General features: G+C 45.7%; 5 protein-coding genes across 5 annotated transcripts; 1 reads left to right on the top strand and 4 right to left on the bottom strand.

The window, feature by feature from the left end:
* Positions 1-1819: 1819 nt before the first annotated feature.
* N7537_010472 (uncharacterized protein) lies at positions 1820-2308 on the top strand (the record flags this gene model as incomplete). Its single annotated transcript, XM_056901526.1, has 1 exon — positions 1820-2308. The coding sequence occupies one exon, from the start codon at positions 1820-1822 to the stop codon at positions 2306-2308; it is 489 nt and encodes a 162-aa protein (XP_056750194.1).
* Positions 2309-5050: 2742 nt separating this feature from the next.
* Positions 5051-5521, bottom strand: N7537_010471 (uncharacterized protein; the record flags this gene model as incomplete). The annotated part of the gene is made up of 1 exon (XM_056901525.1): positions 5051-5521. The coding sequence occupies one exon, from the start codon at positions 5519-5521 to the stop codon at positions 5051-5053; it is 471 nt and encodes a 156-aa protein (XP_056750193.1).
* A 1771-nt stretch (positions 5522-7292) lies between these two features.
* N7537_010470 (DUF2841 domain-containing protein) lies at positions 7293-8867 on the bottom strand (the record flags this gene model as incomplete). Its single annotated transcript, XM_056901524.1, has 3 exons — positions 7293-8056; positions 8106-8621; positions 8666-8867. The coding sequence occupies 3 exons, from the start codon at positions 8865-8867 to the stop codon at positions 7293-7295; spliced, it is 1482 nt and encodes a 493-aa protein (XP_056750192.1).
* Positions 8868-11292: 2425 nt separating this feature from the next.
* On the bottom strand, positions 11293-12036 carry N7537_010469 (uncharacterized protein; the record flags this gene model as incomplete). The annotated part of the gene is made up of 1 exon (XM_056901523.1): positions 11293-12036. The coding sequence occupies one exon, from the start codon at positions 12034-12036 to the stop codon at positions 11293-11295; it is 744 nt and encodes a 247-aa protein (XP_056750191.1).
* Positions 12037-16121: 4085 nt separating this feature from the next.
* Positions 16122-17582, bottom strand: N7537_010468 (uncharacterized protein; the record flags this gene model as incomplete). The annotated part of the gene is made up of 3 exons (XM_056901522.1): positions 16122-16535; positions 16865-17225; positions 17284-17582. 3 exons carry the CDS (start codon positions 17580-17582, stop codon positions 16122-16124), a joined length of 1074 nt encoding a protein of 357 aa, XP_056750190.1.
* Between the last annotated feature and the right edge of the window lie 1492 nt (positions 17583-19074).

Here is a 19074-nt window from a genome sequence, read left to right as displayed (position 1 = left end):
TTCCATACAAATACGATTCTTACCTTTTTGTTTACCGCTGTACTGGAATACCGCCAAGAATGGGGTGAGGGGTAGAGTAACTATTCTAGGTCTAGTGTGGTTTTGGAGAAGGGTTTGGGAAAAGAAAATCTGTGTGTGTGCGGTGAAACTGATTTCGATCCTCCCTGTACTACGTAATCTATGTAGAAGCAATACACCCACAACCGACAGGGTTGAAACGGAGGGACTCGCAATATAAACTAGTGTATCTTGGTGTTGGGGCTCCAGAATTAATTAAAGAGTGCTTGGTCATCGCACCAGTTTCGGGACGGGCTGTAGTAGTCCTACCACTGCAGAAAAGAGAAAAGGACCTGTCCAAAACATTCGTCGCCTTACCAAGCTAGTTTTCTGTTTGAAAATCCGCTTCAACAGCAATCCATTTCTTCAGCAGCAAGTGAATGAACTCCCTGACATTATCCGGTGTGGCTCAGCCCTATAGGTAAAGCACCATTTAGAGTATAAATATTGAGGCATTGTGTTTTCATTTGTAAGGAACGAGGGCACCATGTTTATAAAGGCGGATGCAGTGCTGTGAGGATTGACAGGTCGGTCGACCAGGTCGGAGTTGAAGAACGCGAACAAGAGAAGGGGGAGAAGCGAGCCCTGCGCTAGTCTTGCGTTCGCCGTATAATCCTCTGGTGTAGATGGCCGGTGGTGTGTTATCGATTCCCCGTAGGTGACTGTGGTGGATTCCCATTCTTGTTTCCACTGAGTGATAATCGTGCTTCGGATCATTGCTTTCTTCCTCGTGAGTCGCGAATTAGGCAATCATTCCTGTCAAGGTGCAGGATGATACTGCCTTTTTACCCTATAAGCATGTGACTTTTTCGCTATGCAGTTTGCTTACTATTGTGTCTAACCAAATTGTTAAATAACTACAGACCATTGTTGTTTTTAGTTAGTTAGAGAACTTTACCATCGTGAATTTACCAGTACGCTCGCCATACTACTGATTTCTGCCAAGTTCTTCAATATATATAAACTTTTCAATACACCACTCTCCCTCAATTTGCTACCTTCCCTTTGTCAACTCGTTTTTCCTTTAGGCTTTTACACAAGTTTTACCTAGTCTCATTGCTGTTGTTGTCTACTCAAAGAGACTCCCTCAACTTATCTAGCAGGTGTATCTAGTTCGTTCATACATTTGTCGTCTGAATAACCCTTGAAACAGTTTATTAACAAGTTGCATGGGGGAGTGTGTGGATCAATTAATTTCCAGGCAAACGTTCATTTCCACACCATGCAATTGTCTACAGTACAATTATGGCTTGCTGATACACAGTGTCCTAGCACTAAGCGGCACATTTGTCGTTCGGGTCAGAATGGAATTTTGAGATTCAGCGGGCAACCCCCGGCGGCCGCCCCCACCAAATGAAACAGACTACAAATTCGCACAGGTTCCTTGATAAACTTTTTCATCCAAGTAGAGTACGTAGATGGCCCGAGTAGTTCCCCTTCAGGGCGTATTTACCACAACCCTCACATAATCTGTTCATCGACTAAGTGAGCACCCTCCAATTACCGAGGATCAAATTACTATAGAAGAAAAATGGCTTCTATTGTCGGAAGAGCTCCAAGGTCATCCCCAAAGGATTGCTCTGCCCCTCTGCAAGCGGCGCAACTAGATATGATGATTTCTTGTTGAATTGAAGTGCCTATATCGGTGCTAGAAATGGAAGCGTATTGATTTTGTATTTAATTCGCATCCATGCTATAATGTAACTATATAAATTCAGCCTACTCCACGGGATCACAGGATCTACCAGCAAAATAAACAAGAATGGTTCACTATATCCACCTCTATGGTAGACAGCATGGGATTACCACAGATACTGCACACCGAAATATTCGACTTCTAGAGCAGGCAATCAACAACAAATTTGGGGAGAATGCTCAGTGCCACGGTATCTGCTATCACCAGGATCGCATACGACCCCACCCATCCTGGATCCGAAGGGAACTCGTCTATGCATGTGCAGGGGAGAAGGGAAACAACCTTTTGAACGAGGTATGGTACAACACATGGATATTCCGCATCAATCTGACGATTGAAGGCAATTTGGATGAACGGACCTCACGGGCGCTGCTAGGGTTACATATGAAGGTGGTGAGGATCCAATTTACGGAAAGGGGTCCCAATGAAACTATAAAGCGTATGCGCCACTTGAGAGACGAGATCCCATGGCTAGCTGATGGGTCAGTAAAGTTGAGCGATACGGGCGACAGTCGATACTTCGGAAGACGATTCGAGATTGGAAGGGACATATGATAGAAGAACACAGGAAAGAAGGGAGGGGTGCCACTATACATGTTCAATAGAAATGATTGGTTCACCACTTCAGATTTCATGAAGATATAACTAGAGCTCGCTACGTTTACAGTACTTTCGGAAATCGGTGTCACCACCTACGCTCTCTTATTCTTTTTCTGGCCCCCATGCCGAGATGAGCTAAACCATTCCAAGTAGGATCTAAAGGAATACCGGATTATTGTGTTATTCTCGCCCATGTTCATTACCTGTCAGCGCTAGAGAGTGCTATTTCATTCCGAAACCCTGGCGACAACCGTCACATCCACCTTGTTGGAATTAACTCCGAGGTGCCTATATGGACGACCAAGTTGATTGGAAATCAGCTTGGCTCATTGTTGTATATATAGGCTCATGTATACCTCTGAAATAACAAGCAATCAATACCTCTGAACTACAACACTATTTAACCCAAGTCCGTTAAATAGCTTCAAGCTCTCCGCAACATAATTGCAAAAGATTTATTACATGATTTTGAACCCACAATCTGCTGAGCAGCAAATGCTTAAGTGTTGTATAATATTTGATAACGAGAAACCTTCGTCAATATCATTTGTGCTGACCTCTCGGGAGCATTCTCCATCACCACTACTTTGCAGGCCGTCGAAGATGCTGGTCATAGTGAATAAAGCTAAAGATATTCGCCAAAGCCCCCTGATTCCCCCACTTTAGGTCTTTAATGAACGGGTATAAGAATGGAAGAGAAGGCTCTATATGGAGTTTAAGCCTATATAGACGGAAATTTCCTGAGGCGTCAATAAACTCAGCAAGAGCCGTGTCACTTCCAGTGCCTGCTTTTGCCATTCCAGCAAGAACAGCGGAAAGGCAAAAGTAATTCCGGAGGTGATGGAGTTCCTGGCCCGAGTCAGTCAGAACTATCGAAGATGAACAGGGTGTGTACCTTTGCTAGTACCATGAGATTCCCATCGAAGTCCCTGGTGGATGCAACATCTTCCACATCGTAGTATAGCTTGTTCCATCGTGAAGCCAAGTAACGGAGGTGTTGATCATTCTCGTATATACTCTGCAGACTGATTTTGCGAAACTCAGCAAATGTATCTCGGCTTAAGTCCCAAGCTATTCTCGCACCACTATTCTCACTTAGAATAATGAGGAAGTCTGTATTGGTCTCGAATTCCCGGCCCTGCGCTATATCGGTACCTGTTCGGAAGCGTTTATAGCGATTTTTAAGGACGCTCAATCGCCGGAATACATGTTTATCCGGCTGAGAAAGCATAACCTTAAGGGGGGTAGTAATGACAGAAAAATCAAGATTGAATGTACCGTAAATCTCATCATTCTCGAAGGACTTGATGGCATGTGTGATCGTATTATATAGAAAACGATCGCTTGGTCGGACTTTCTATTAGTTTTGTTAACATGTCGCACTGAAGCCACAGAAAATCATTAATGGGCAAGCAGACCTTTGCCACAGTATGGTACTTCTCTAATTCTCCGGGAGTTTGACATAGAAAGGAGAATAAGGAAAAGCCAAGCCTGTGGTGATAAGATTCAAAAAGACTAATGGTTGCTGAGGGCATTCCCATCACGTGCTCAACCCATTGTTCAAGGCGGAGATCTCTGAATAAACTCCAATTTTCTCGAAGAAGTTGCATCGCCAACCTTCCTGCATCCTCGTCTGTTGAGATCAACTTCCAAGCCATTTCTCTGTCGTCGTCGCAATCTCCAATTCGTGTATCAGGAAGGGTGGTCGGCTCTGACCCGCAGTCTATATTTTCGCTGTCCTCGACCAGGCCACATCGGGAATTCTCTTGCTCCACCGACCAAGGAAATTGGAAAGTGGAACATCTTGGAATGAGGGATGGATAGGTGAGATCTTCCATCGCAACCTTTGAATTCTTACCAATTGTGCATCAATAAAGGCCAGTATGTTGTTCGGAATAAGCACACGAGCGGATTGTACCAGGCTGTGGGGTTTAGAGGTTGTACAAGGGTGCACAAGGTAAGGTATGAAATACGGCGCTCAGCACTTTTATAGTTTTATTATTTTCCTTGAAGGTTTTCTGTAGAGCTAAAGTTTCTGCGGATGATCACGTCGTTGGACGTGATGGTGCCGGATGCCATGAATGGAACGTTCATGTCGATGGAGTTGAAAGCGAAAATAAACACTAGTCCCACCTTTATAGACAATTGGCGCTCGCACAGGGATCGTTGATTCTGGTCAAACGAGATAAGACTATGTTCATCTAAGCTTGGATTTGATTAAACATCACGGCACGGCGAAATTATTCTCCATTGTTGACTGGTTAATCTACAGCAGCATCCCATTGGCTCCTTGAAAACTAAAGAAGAGCTCAGAGTGGCAAAGGAAGCCCTCCAAAATACCGGTCGGCGGCCGTGGTGAAATAAGTTGGACAAAAGGCTCAAATTGTTACATACACACACAATTCATTAACGCCCGGCGGCTAAAACCGAAAAGGCAACTATCACTGGTCTATACATACTCGAACTGTTCAGTACTTCCGGAAATAGGTGTCACCACCTACGCTCTTTGATTGTTTTTCTGGCCCCGAACGCCGAGATGAGCTAAACCATTCCAAGCAGAATCCAATGATACCACCGGTTTAGGTCTTGTAGCTTAGGGACACCGAATTATTTTATTATTCTCGCCCGTGTTTATTACCTGTCAGGGCTAAAGAGTGATACATACCACAGTGCCCCTCCATCATTCCGAAGACTGTCTCAACATTCCAAGAATATCGCATTCGTTGAACTTTTCCCAAGACTCGGAACTAAGTTTGCTCCTTTGATAGGGCGTGGGTTCAACCATCCATCTTGCGCTTGGTCCCTCTCGTCCAGGCTATCAATAAGAACCAAATCGATATCCTCAGTGTACCCAAATTGTATATCGTGTGGCAACTCTTTCTCGGTGGATTCAATTTGATAGTAGTGATTCTTCTCGGCCACCATGAAAATCTTGGCGCTTTCGTCGCGGGCAACGCAAATTTCTTTTTGCAAATTCTTATCCTGCGCTATTTTCTTGGGATAATTTTCGGCCTGCATTCGTTCAAGGGAGGTCTCGGGGGAGTTCGGATCAGATATTTCACCAAGAAAGACCGATATATTATCGTCGTCGTCAAACTTGAAAATTTGACCGGGTTGAGATAGATATGGCAGAAGATGGTGGATTTGCTTGTCTCCGGATGGTGGCATTTGCAAAGTATTCCGCATTATAGCGGTAAGGCGAAGGATTCCTATCAGAGCTGATAGTTCTAGCAAGGTGTTTAAGAAGCCTCAATTCTTGACATTCCCCCTATAGTAGATTTAGTATATCAATACTAATATATAATAGGCTCACTATAGTTGAATTTATATAATAAAAGGGCTTTATGAGGGTTGAGTATAGTGTTGATGTTTCAAACATGAAAGAAATCTTTTTGATTCCATACTAGTTTTTTGGGGGGGGAGGGGAGGGGGGTTGGACTCTCCAAATAAATGAGGGCGGATCTACGATTGGAGGGCGGCCCGCATAATTCGAGGGCTAATTCGAGGGTCCCTATAAATAAATGGGTCATAATGATATACATTACATTGATCGATTGAGGAAGCGGGCCTAATTCGAAAGGAACATCTGAATTGGTTTGTTAGTTAGCATAAGTAAATTCTTTAGTACAAAGTAGGTCCCATCCACCTATACCTATCGTCTAGTTCCCCACAGTACGAAAGATCATTCAGTTAATAATGTCCCATTTATCTCTATATTCGGATGCCTGCCCGTCATCTCTATATGAGGGGGATACGATTGACAGTCTCTCCTTTCCGAATGACCAATTCCATACTCCTGATATCTTGAAAAGCCAGCAAGTAAGTGAATTAGTATCCGGCTTCGGGTTCGGTTTCTTGCGCCAATTGCCACTCCCCCCTTCTTCGGTTCCTCCCTCACTCGAGCGTGTTGGTCCTGGCCGATATATCGAATTCATTCTATACTCCGATATATTAAAGGAGACTTGTCTCTTGGTGGTGAGAGACTGAGTATGTGCGCAAGAAACGGCTTATCTTATTGAGGGCGGCAAAAGACCGGCCCGACCCGCGGGCGGGTACGAGGTCTATTTGATAACACCTACTGACTTTGAGTTTAGTAGTACAGTAGAATTCGTAATTAGTTTTAACACTAAACTCTTGCGATTTGATTCCCGAACCCTAAGTGGAGACACACTAATCTAATTGTAGCTCTACCAGCGGGTAATATATGGAAAGCTGTATTGTGTTCACAATGAGTCATTGTTATCGTACCGTAATTTGTCGTAGAAACAGCTGGAATTCTTTGTGCAAACAGACCAGAGGGGTGATCCCAGCTAAATTATTACGTACTGGGTTGAGTGCGTCGTATCGACAAGGCCAGTGTTGTTTATTTTTGACAAAAGGGACACTAAGGGGAACTGGTTGGACAGATATCCTCAGCTTGCGGTACGTAAACGTGCGACTAGGCAGCTTGATGAGCGGACATCTCACGCCCATAACTTCCAAAATGTCGCTAAAATACGTTTTGCCTTGTATGTGGTCATGTCTGGGCAATTACCGATTATCAAAATACCGTTGCGGGGTCTATACAGTACCGAACACCGAGTGTGTTGGGATTATTATTTGATTGGGGATTACATTGACCAATAATCATGGGTTTCTAGCACACTCTCTGATCAGTGTGATGCGTGCCCTCAGGATGCAAACCTGTTGAAGAAGCCGGCCCCATGCTGGTATCTCGGCTGCGCTAGGCGGTACAGTGTCTGTATGCTTCTAGGACAATGATCCGATGACAAAGGGAAATAGTCCAGCCTGTGTCCATCAACCCTTGTATCAGGGGCATAGTCTCGGGATACTTCAAATAGTTATTCGGTAGAGTTGGTCTGTTCCAGTGCAACACAAAGAAATCCATTATTGTTGAAAAAGAAAGACATTTTATGTACTCAAGCCCATGCTTAGGAGCTCAGTAATTGAAATAGTAGGGGTGACCATACGGCATCATTGCCTCTGTTAATTCATTTTCTGTCCAGGTATGGGTACGGACACGTGCACCTCGGGGCAAATTTGGGGTACCGTGAAACTCCGAGGTCGGTGCAATGTCAGACATGCCAGGGTATGGATAGTGCGCCATGCCGACGGGCGGCGCCCAGCCAATCGAATGTGCCGGAGCATATAGCCATTTCTGTTTTTCGCTCAGTTGCAACGGTGATGTCGGAATGTTTGTCCAGAGGCCAGCAGAATGGTAATGGGTCTTTGGGTCAAAGTGCATTGCTAGATTATAAGGGTTCGAAGTATTGTAAGCGGGCGCGCTTAGCAAGTCCGTAGGGGTGACTTGGGTTATATCGATGTGGGAGATTCCCTCGCTACACTCGGTCTCGACGATATTCTGAGAGGAGACTGGTTCGGTTGGCGAGCCTTGTCCGCTGGGTGTGTCTTCTGCCATTTGAGGGAGATTTGTGCAAGCTATAGACAAGTATTCTCCATCTAGATTATACATGTGAGTCTCGGAGGGTGTAGAAGATGATGTGGACAAATATGTACCTGAGATCCCATCGAGGAATCTTTCCTCCTCCTCGCGCACTCGATAAGCCTCATCCAAGGTTTCTAACCGCTCGACCGGAAGGATCTGACGCCGAATGGACGGATCGCATTGTTTCAATCTCGCCGCTGTGACTCCGTGGGTTTCACGCATGTCGCAGAGCATGTGTACCAAAAGTCGAATGCGTTCTAATCGTTTCAGCTTGGTACCATATGCGGAATGATTGTATTTGCTTACCAATTTTTGGAAGATGGTCCGGCTCCCGATGGCTCACTCCTCGCGGCCACCACGGTGGCTTAGTCTCCTCTGGATCAAGCTGTTGGGTTCTTCCTTCAATAACCTTCCGTCCATTGTATGGATAGTTAACCTGCTTGCGCACCTCGATTAATTTGATGTAGGCTTTGGCAATAATTCGGCAATTTGTTTGTTGTAGTGTTTGGAATATTTTCTCGTAGTAGCGACGCAAAAGACATCTGTCTTTTATAGAGATTAGAACCCTTTGGTGAGAGGCCAAGTTAAGGGTTCGACCGCCAAAATTCTTCTTGGACTGTGAACCAGCCTGTAGAGGCCAAGGTTCGCGTGACGGCCACATTGCCGGCTGGAACGGGGGCTCTGGTTGAGATAGAAACAGAACCTGTGTCCTCTGTGGACTACCCAGCTCCATTCCGCTATAAATCGCGGACTGCTCCTGCGATGGGGCAGAGCTGTTGTTCAATTTTTGCCTATTAGACGGAACTAAGATCCCTAGAGGAACTATTCTAGGTCAATAAAACACTTCAGGTGCGGTTAATTGAGACAGTTACCTTGGCACCGTGTTGTGTGGGTTTCTTTCGACATTGCCACCGCTTGGAGAAATCTACCGGTAACGCTAGGAGAGAGGATGGAACGCAAGCTCTCTGAAATGGAATCGGAAGCTCTTTGGCAAAGATTCCCGTTGCTATCTATGTACAGCATAGCAAAGTGGGCATATTCGGGTTCCTCTGGTGATGTCCTAGACATATTTTCCCTGCTAGTGTTAACTCAGTCAAGGGCATCGAACTGAATGGACGCGACGGCAGGCCCGGTTTTGAATGTACGGTTGGCAAACTTGTCAAGTCAAGGAGGAGCGGACGGAGTGGAGAATTTTCCACATGAAATTGGCGGGAGAAACCAACTGAATACCATGCTGCGATGGGACCACACGATAGTACTACCTCTCATCGACTGTCGATCGGTGGCCAACAAAACAATGTGCCTGATAACGATGTATCAAAGCCACTGTGTTTATTCAGCTGTGGCGCAGTAACTAATATGCATCGAACTATTGCGCCACAGGTGGATTCAGCTTACTAGAGAAGGATCGATCCCCACCAGGATGCGGATCAGTTATCGCACACACTACGGAGTATTTTACGTAGAGCAAACCTATCAACTTTTAATTCGGAGGGCAGACTTGCTCACTGTCATTGGCCTATTTATATTATTATTGGCCTATCGTAATGTTTGTGTATAGCCACAGGAGGGGGTTGGGAAATCTTCGGAGAAACACGAGGCAATGATCAACGACACGCCATCGCTATAGGGGCTTTCCACACCAATATCTCAGCCCAGTTCCGCTGGAACATGCCCCCTAGAACCTGCCCCTGGTTGTCTTACTGCAGTATATATCATAGTACGAAGTACATATAATGGCGCTGCATTAAGAAATATAGGGTCTGGTTACTGCATGATATGAATAATACCCACACCCAAGGACCTTGTGTCAACCGGTTACCTTATTCTCCTCAATCCTCAATGTTCTGGATGTTGCATCTGTATGTATAAATCCTGACCTTGTTTATCCTCGCAATTAGAACCACTGTTAATTGAATGATGCATGCTTCGTAGATGCCACTAAACGATTGTTGACAAATCACCAAGCAAAACCCGTACTATTTACCTTCTACCGGCCGGGCGGGTTTAATCGGAAGTATTCCTTGACATCGAGCCAAATCGCTGTCAGCCAGGTCATTGCACAAGCCTATAATCCATTCGCCTAGAGCGCATATCTGGCCAGCATTTCCTGGAAATGGGTTCCCGTCCCCTACACGATTGTGGCGCCCGGATGACGCTCATCGTGATCCACAGTTCCCCCTTCTAGCGTTCTGCATATTCGCGCCACACACTGCATATACACATATGTTTTCTTGTTTATGCTTGCCCAATTACAACATTTTTAGAGCTGCGCAGTATTTGTCACTGGTTTCCTTTATCCCTTGCGGCTCGTACATGCTGCACCCACATGACTTTGTGCTGGAGACCGCCAGAGTCACCGACTGGTATAAACAAAGATGATCGTCCAGCAATATACCCTTTCTTGAGAGTTTACCTGATGTGTCGCTTGGTTGTTATTAACATGTCGAGTTAAGGATTTCCAACCCGCTCTCATATACGTATGAACTGTGTGTCCCATACCCCACATGTGATTTTTGGATACTGATCGCCAGGCTACATGTGCCAAGTATACTTACATTCTTGGATCTATGTATTCAAGTTATACCTGCGTGCACACCTCCAAATTGCTGCTAGTTTGTGCGAATATTTATAATCGTAGCCTGGCTGCATTCTGCTTCTTCGGCCATTTTAGATCTGCCAAGTGACTGGCTCTCTATCATGTCGCGGATGAGATGCAGCGTGGATGGTGGAAGTCTCGGAGCCACTTTTTGAGGTCAAGTATGACATTCTAGAGGGATGAACGGGTGAAGATGCCTCCTGCTTGAGGTGGATGGCAGAGAATTACCATTATATGGCATTTACGAGTAAGATACACAAGGCATGGTCCCACCTTCGTCATGTAAATTACAATGTCTATTCTTAGAAATCGTGGATCGACAACTGTTCCAAACGTGAATCAAATCGCAAGAGTGTGGAGTTAAAACAGTTTTCGAATTCTACTGTGCCATACCCCTTAAACATTGCTTTGGCCATGCTTAGTATTATCTTTTTAAAATAATTGCAGGGCCTTGTGGACAGCTTGAACGGCGCCACTGATATTGACAGATCACTTGAAGCCTTCTTCGGGGACAGTAGGAATAGCTACCTTGGAATCAATCCAGATATTTCATATGGGGACGCACCAGAACCATCACGTGAAGCACCACGTACCACGTATAATTGCATCTGACAGAAATCAGGTGTATGGCGAGCGTACTGGTAAATTCCCACGATGGTAAAGTTCTCTTCCGAACCGAATTGATATCGTACCGGGTGGGGCCATCTGGCGAGTAGGTGTTATGCTTGTCGCCTTTGCCTTCTTCGCCTCAGTGCTAATGCCCTTTTCAAATCCTTTTACATTCTATGAGCAGAATATGAGTAACTATACAGTTTCAATATTGAGTAAACCGACAAACTATGGCTAAAAACAGTGACCAACCCGTAATGAACACAATGTGCATGAGCAAAATCATCAGGAAGCCGCCCAAATGCTCCACCTTTTCATTAGCATAATGCCTAGTTTAATGGTCTCTGAGTTAGTCTTCTCCACGAGGTCTTTTTTCAAACTATCCGGAATACACTTTGCCACCAGAGGAAGGGCACGAATAATCCCACTATACCTCGGGTGCTTCTCCGAGAGACCTTCCAATAACGAGTCCTGCGTTCCATAGTTTGGGAGATCCATTTGCTCTCGGAGATGCTGCTGTAGTACTTGTAGCTGCCTTTTCATGCGGTTTTTTGCATTGCCATGAGAGTCATTATGGAATACGGCCTTTGAACGAGCTTTGGCTACCGCGTTGCGACCTCTGGGCCTGTTGAGGTAACAAAGTGCGATTGGAGATGATCCTGTCGTAGTTGAATTGACCTGCTCGTGGGCACCGTGTGGGTGTTGCATTTTTCTATTATCTGAATGTATATCCTTGCTCTGGCTTAGTTGGAGGAAATAAAGCACCTCCTTGCTAAATTCCGCAACTGTCAAGGCCTGCAGCCCAACCTCATCCACGTCCACGTGTCCCATGGGGCCGTATACGGTGCCATATTGTTTCCGTGATGGGTGTAGCGACAAAGAATAGTCATCACAACGAAACAATGATTGCATTGGGTCAGTCACATTGGCCGCTGCAAGAGGTGTGTTAGAGTGATGAAGGCTTTGGGATGGCTCGTAGTCTGCTGGAGAAGAGGTCGGAGATGTCTGGCTTCGGGTAGTGCCCTCCATTGGAGGTAGGATGATAGGGGAGTAACCAAGGCTCAAGGTCCTCCTATAGGTAAATTCAAATAGTGTGCCTACTAGTGATTTACATGATTTATACGTTAGGCTAGCGTTCTGTGGGTATCTATTTAATCTCTTTTTTGCTAACCAGCCAAAGGAGTTGGTTTGTCGGCAGACCAACCCCATAAATGGTTGCCTTGTCCAGATAGTTTAATGAGGGACTAGTTTACAAGGGCCCAGCTTTTAAAAGGGTTCAGCGAAATTTTTGTAGCGTCGTCAAGTAATAAACACAATGATCACAGAAAAACACCTCCATGATTTCTTGGCCCATGTTTTCTAGTCGTTCAATTTGACATGGCAGCTACATTTTGATGGATTCTCTGGATTCCCATGCATTCATATAACGTCGCGTTTCTACAAAAACCGTCAACTGCCTTAGAGCCGACCAATGTTATTAAAACCATCCTATGTTATCTACTTTCGGAAAAACATGTCATACAGTACGTCCCGAAACTGGTGCAACCACGACACTCTTCGATTGACTTTCCTGCCTCTTATGCCAAGACACACTAGTCTGTCTGCATTTGGAGTCCTTCCGACAGTTGCATGTGTATTTCTTCGTACGTATGATACATATTATTTCCTGGCGTGTATTTGCTTCTAGTTTCAATATATCTCACACCTCCATGCCCCTCCCCCGATGCCACTTTTCCTCGGGAGGCGCACTTAATAATCTATCACGAGTGGTCTAACCAAAATTGGCTCCAAACCTAGCCCCTTCCGAGCCAGAGCTTATCTGTGACATGATCCACAGTGACGAACTATCTATAATTAAGATGGCACAGGCCGCTGGTTGCAACAAGAGCACCATCTCTATGATCTCTTCCAATTAAGCAGGTTTGGCAGCGTCAAGTCACCGCCAATCAAAGGCGGACGACCCGTAGTATCACTGCAGTCATGCTCGAGGCTTTATGCGATCATGTGATTGAAAAGCCTGCCTTATATCTGGACGAGATGGTGATCTTTTTGTGGGACGAATTCGCTCTTGAAACAACGAAATCGAGCGTCAGTCGCGCCCTTGGGTCCAAAGAGTGGTCAAAAAAGACTGCTGGGGTTAAGGCACAAGAACGCAACCTTGACCTTCGGGACGAATAAAATCTTTCTATCTCAGACTTCAAGTCTTACCACCTTGTTTGTCTATGTCGATGAATCTGGATGTGATAAAAGGATGGGCTTCCGGCGAATGGGTTGGTCCCCCCTTGGTACTGCACCGGTTCAAGTGTCGAAATTTCATCGTGATCAGCGTTATCAGATTCTGTCTGCGTATGCACAAGACGCATTGTTTTGTCTCAAGTGTTCCAGGGTTCAACTGACGCATCCGTCTTTGAGGATTTTATCGAGCAACTTCTCCAGCACCGTGGGAAATGGCCCGAGCCGAAGTCTGCGCTGGTGATGGATAACGCATCCTTTCATCACTCGGACAGGATTAAACAGATGTGCTCAGAAGCTGGCGTAAAAGCTAGTGTATTTGCCTCCATATTCTCCTGATTTGAATTCTATCGAGGAATATTTTGCTGAGCTGAAGGCCTTTATCCGGCGTAATTGGGAATCTTACGAAGAAATCCCAGCGCAAGGATTCGATAACTTCTTCGAATGGTGCGTTGACGTTGTTGGTGCGAGGGAGAAAAGCGCGGAGAGACATTTTCGGCACGCTGGCCTAGCTGTAGAGATACAGCGCTCTTGCCAAGATTCCGCATCCTCCTCGCCACGCGTTCTAGCTGCTGCTCTGTCGAATTTCTGACACACTTCACAGCGGTGGCAGTCGCGTATAAGACATTTCTGTCGTAGAACAGGTACACGCCGCCTCGTTCCTCTCGGTGTTGCGCTCTTCGGCGACGATAACGACATGGGCTTTGCTTGTGGTGTCCGACTGATGATGAAGTCCAAAACCCCCTCTAGGGAGTACTGGGCGGAGCGAAGTTCATTATACGAGTGCAACAATAGGATCGATAACATTTCTAAATTGCTAATAGCCCTTAAGCCATGGTACCAACACCCCTAAGCCCCAGGTCAACGGACGACTCAAGGTTGATATGTCACTAGCGAAATCTGCTTCCTCCCTAATAACTGTTCTTGTTTCTCGGGACCCACTGCCAAGGCCTTAGCGTAGATCATTCATTGACCTAGATATTCTAAGTTGAGAAGGGAGGAAGGGGCCTATTCGTTATATAATCCAATACTATGGACTTAGTAATAGTGGATTTTGATCCACAAAATCCAAATACGGACATAGTTTTCGGCTCGGAAATATGTTTTTACGGTTCAGGAGCCTTTCCTACCCTCTGGAGTTGCTTATAGCTTTTGTTCCTTGACTTTCAGATTCAGTACTCTTGTTACCCTTCACACCAAGAATCTGAGCTCTCAACAGAAGGTGCCCTGCAATGACCACATCTCATCCCGATTTCAAGTGCGTGATCATCGATACTGTGTTGGGCGGCGTTTCGATATCCCACAACACCAACCGATCACTGCATTCCATACTTTACCACAACTGGCAAGCTCTATTATACGGCTCACCCGTTGAGGGAGCTTGTATTTTTTCGCAAGGCATATTCACGCTTCTCTGCCAACCAAATGTGATATACAAAATCTCCAAGGACATACTGGACCGCTGGAAAAATGTCAAAAATGGAGTTGCTGTCTGCAGAGATCGACAGCTAGATCTTCTTGTTATACCACCACAGACCTTGCTAAATGTGTTTGTCCAAGGTGCGCCTCACTTTGTGATCGCGGAGCACCGTCTTCCCCTGAGTCATAATTTCTGTTTGCAACGTGATCTATACCAATCTCTAGGCGACAAGCTCAACCCAGTCCTCACCCAACTTGTGATATTTATCATAGAGGCTGGGTTCCGAGATGTGGACTTTCGCAACATTCCTATACTCGATAAAAGACTTGACTATGAAACAAAGCCACGCATTGCTCTTATCGATTTAGAAAATTGCGTTGGAAAGCATGAATCCCGGCCACGCCATGTCTTTAACCTGGCTTTTTCGGGCAATGACCGTTCTATTTGCGGACTTCTCCGTTGCATCACGCCCCCAAATTTCAGGACTGTTCGGACTGCCACTGAGAATGAGGGTGTTGATTTAGAAAAGATGTTTGGTGATGGTTGCTATTTACGCGCACTGAATAACCGTACCGCCGAGTTGGGGCTCGACAACATGCACAGGAAAATTATCGCCACCAGCAAAACATATAACAAGTATATCAGACTCATGATTGACTCCCTCAGTGGTTTCGGGGTCTTTGCGACAAAATGTGAAATACACTCTTGCCCACTCTCACGTGATAAGCAATTAGGCCCTGGCTGTGCTCCGCGTTCTTTCAAAACGTTCGTCACTGTTTCTAATGTACGATCGACCATGAGCGGAGTCATTGTGCTAGATGCAAACTCCAACTTGTTGGCACTTGGAGTTCTTATTGAGGGAACTGAATTCAGTCCAGATCAAGAGCTGCTGGTAAAGTGTTTTGAAGACTACCTCATCGTTAACGTCGATGATTTCTCGTTTTATGAAAAGACAGCCCTATTTTCCTTTACATTTTTACTTTCATCTTCTTTCGATCACCTTGGGATGTTTTATGACTTACAATTTCCTACCTTGAGGAGGCGTTTTCTAAATGCGGATTAGCATACTGCGTCTTGGTTGCTATCTCTTGTTCTGAAACTGTTCTACTTTGATATTTGCCTGAATTCAGCACTTAACCCCTTTCTGTTTGATGCTAGAGCACGTTGATATAATCTCCTTTCGTATGGTGCAATACTGTCAGACAACTAGTAAATGATGTAGACTTATGTCGCAAATGGATCCCGAGAAATTAATTATAGGCAAGGAGTTCCGCAGGTCAGAGTACTTGACTGCGAAATGAAGGAATCTATCTTCATAATACTTTCAAACGATTGGCTTCAACCTTGTATAGAGTGGATAGCGAGAACAGCAGTATAAATAGCAAACATTGCAATTACTAATCTGGCGCTAATCGCCTCACATCCAGGGCATCGACACTGTAATCTAACGGCAAAGGAAAATTCAGATCGTCAACGTAGGAACGACAACAGCTAATCGGAATATCTCTGAACGAAGAGTATTCGGAGTTTGAGGGAATTCGGATTCGGCCCGGGGCCTTTCTTCCTTTTCATCGGGTGTTTCTGAGACACCGGCATATGGGTGGTGGGTGCCCTGGTAGTTGTTGTCGGGGGCTACATGCGGCTTCGAGGGAGCCTGGTCTGATCTAACTGCAAGGCAGTATACCGTAAAGTAAAGGGCAGCAATTACTATGATCTCAATGATGCACGAGAAGTTTTCCTGCGTCAGACCTATAGCCCATAGGATCAGGGATCGGGAACCGTAATAGCTCAAAACTCCAGATATGGAGTGTATCAATAAGGCCTTGAGGACCTGGTGGACGATTGGAGCGGCTTCAGCAAGATCTTGGAATATCTGCTGCATCTGCCGTAGGATGTGAATTTGGTTGGGCAGATGGGTGATCAGAGGTGTAGAAAAAAAAAGAGGCGGATGACTAGGACGATGGAAGCAGTGTAGGCGAATATGAATATGAACAAAAAAATGCACAAGTCATATAACACGGCGAGCACGTCATTAATGATGCCACCTTTAAACAGCCTGCCGGCAAGTTGGAGCTTCACTGGGCCCAGTTCACAGTGTAAAAGCCAGGTGGTCGACACTAGCTCGATCAATGACCAAGACCACAAGATTGCGTGCACAGCTGTGTGAAAGATCACGTAAATTAGACAACGCCAGTGTCCACATACACATTGGGCCGGGACGCTTGGATCAAAAACTCTTCTCAGTTTGGGAGATTGCTCCAGAAGAAAGGAATGCGAGGCGGATGTGATATCCGGCTCGGCTGCTATTGGCGAGAGCTGGCGTACGCGATCGCAGAGATTACCAGTTACAGCAGGGGTTGATGTAATTTTTCTGTGCTCGTTTCTTTTCCTGGATCCGCTCTCTTTGCCCTCGTTATCAACATAGTCTTGGATGAGGTGAGCGGCAGACAAGACAGATCCCTCCACCAGTACACGGCGAGGCCAGCCTCCACGGACTTCAAACGTAGTCACACAAGAAAACGTCGAAAGCTCAACTAGCACGGTCTGATTAATGACGTCGTAATCCCTTGGATTAATCGATCGTTCGCTGACGCTAGCAGCATCACGTACAGGGGGAGTGTTACCCCGGTGAGAAAAGCAAGCCGTGCGAAACGCGACCAGAACGCGCGTCCGATGTCGGGTGGAGAACGAGGAGCGCTAGGCCGACATGTGTTTCGGCGAGGTTTAAGAGCCTGTAGGCGATTAACAGGATGACTACAGCCATGGCGATTGCACCGGACCGGAATGGAGAGAAAAGCCAGATGTTCCACTTGACACCTCGAAAGAACGATTTTTCTACATTGGGACTGATGAGGGAACTGATCGTGGCGGCTAGGAGAGAAAAGGTGGCTAGCAACGACGTTGCGTATTCGGAGAGCGCCATGTAGTTAAGAGGTAAAACTCTGCAAGGATTTGACGACTAAAGGGTTAGGACTATAAAGTCCCTGGGTAGACAGTAGACTCGTATTTATATTCGTATGACTGCCTTTGGTGCTTCAACTCCTGCCACTGGCAACGTTAACTCAAATAAAAGTTTTGTGAAGGAGCCGGAAGGACCGATTGGGTTTTGCGGTGGTTGTGCAGGTGTGACTTATTCGGCCCCCACGTCTCTTTGAAGATCAGGGCCTGCGAGGCTTTACTTGTGCCCTTCATATCCTATAAGTAAACCCAGGGCAGCGTGAGACATGAGGCACTTCGCTTGTGCCTCCCGAGGAGGGATGTTTTAGGGAAGGGGCACGGAGGTGTCATCGTATCATTAGCCGGGATTGTATTATTACATGTCCGTACATAACAATGTACGGACATGTAATAATACAATCACTTTACCATGTAATTAGGGTTTGTAAGAGCATATCTACGATCCAGGCATAGAAGGCGATGTCACGGTAAAATATTTGCTGCCTCACTGTACAGATGTGCTCGAAATTAGTTTGACCTCTTTAATCTCTTTAATTCTTTGTCGAGCTTTGTTCTGCATGGCGCTATACCCTTTATGGCTACTCTACCCCTAACCCACATTCTTGGCAGTACCTCAGTACCGTAATAAAAAATATCGGTATCGTATCATGGTTGTATGGGCCATGCTCTGCTCTGTCTTAAACTAGTCACCTGTAAGCACATACAGTGCAAAGTGCGCTCAGAAGAGCTGTAGCATTCGAAAGTTGATTCACAAGAGGCTTCATTCTGTATGGTGAAAGACTACTAATCTTCGAACCCCCAACTGCGGTGAGACAAATCATTTCCTCGACCACACTTCCGGCACCTTACTTGTAAAGCTGACATTGGTCTTCTACGGCCACAGTTCGCACAGTCTCCCAATAATGGAGTGTCAAAATATGTGTCGAGCACATCTTTCACGAATTCGGGCACTTGGGCGGCGATTAAATCGTACTTCTCGCGGACGGATGTGTCTCGTAAATGGAACCTGAGATTGTCTCTCGACAAGCGAGCGGCGAGCTTTTTGAGCCTCGCGTCGTGGATCAATGGCGAGAATAAGACATCGGGTATTGAATCAAGATATTCAAAGGGGTCAAAGTGACCTATAACTCTGTCCGAATATTTTCTCGCGGCCGCGTCGCAAAGCTCCGGGATGCAGTATTTATCGCCCAAAGCAAACAATTGCGCATGTAATTGAAGAGTAGATATTGACAACAGCGGCACTTTGGGTGATACATCTGTCGGACTATCATCAATGAGCTCTGAATAATCACCCGTGTATAAGTAGTCCAGCATTTTTCTAACGACGGGAATCGATTCATCCGTCATCTGGTACGTAGAATCTGCTGCTTCCTGTATTTTAACTAAGTTAGAGATGAAGAGAGAAGAACCGGCTTAAGAGACAACCTGCCCTGAAATTCCCAGTGCAAGCAGCTTGA

This window comes from Penicillium hordei (genome assembly GCF_028827395.1).
Source record: "Penicillium hordei strain IBT 12815 chromosome Unknown utg000005l_segment0_segment0, whole genome shotgun sequence".
NCBI classification, from domain to species: Eukaryota; Fungi; Ascomycota; class Eurotiomycetes; order Eurotiales; family Aspergillaceae; genus Penicillium; species Penicillium hordei.
This window is presented reverse-complemented; position numbering and strand designations above follow the sequence as displayed.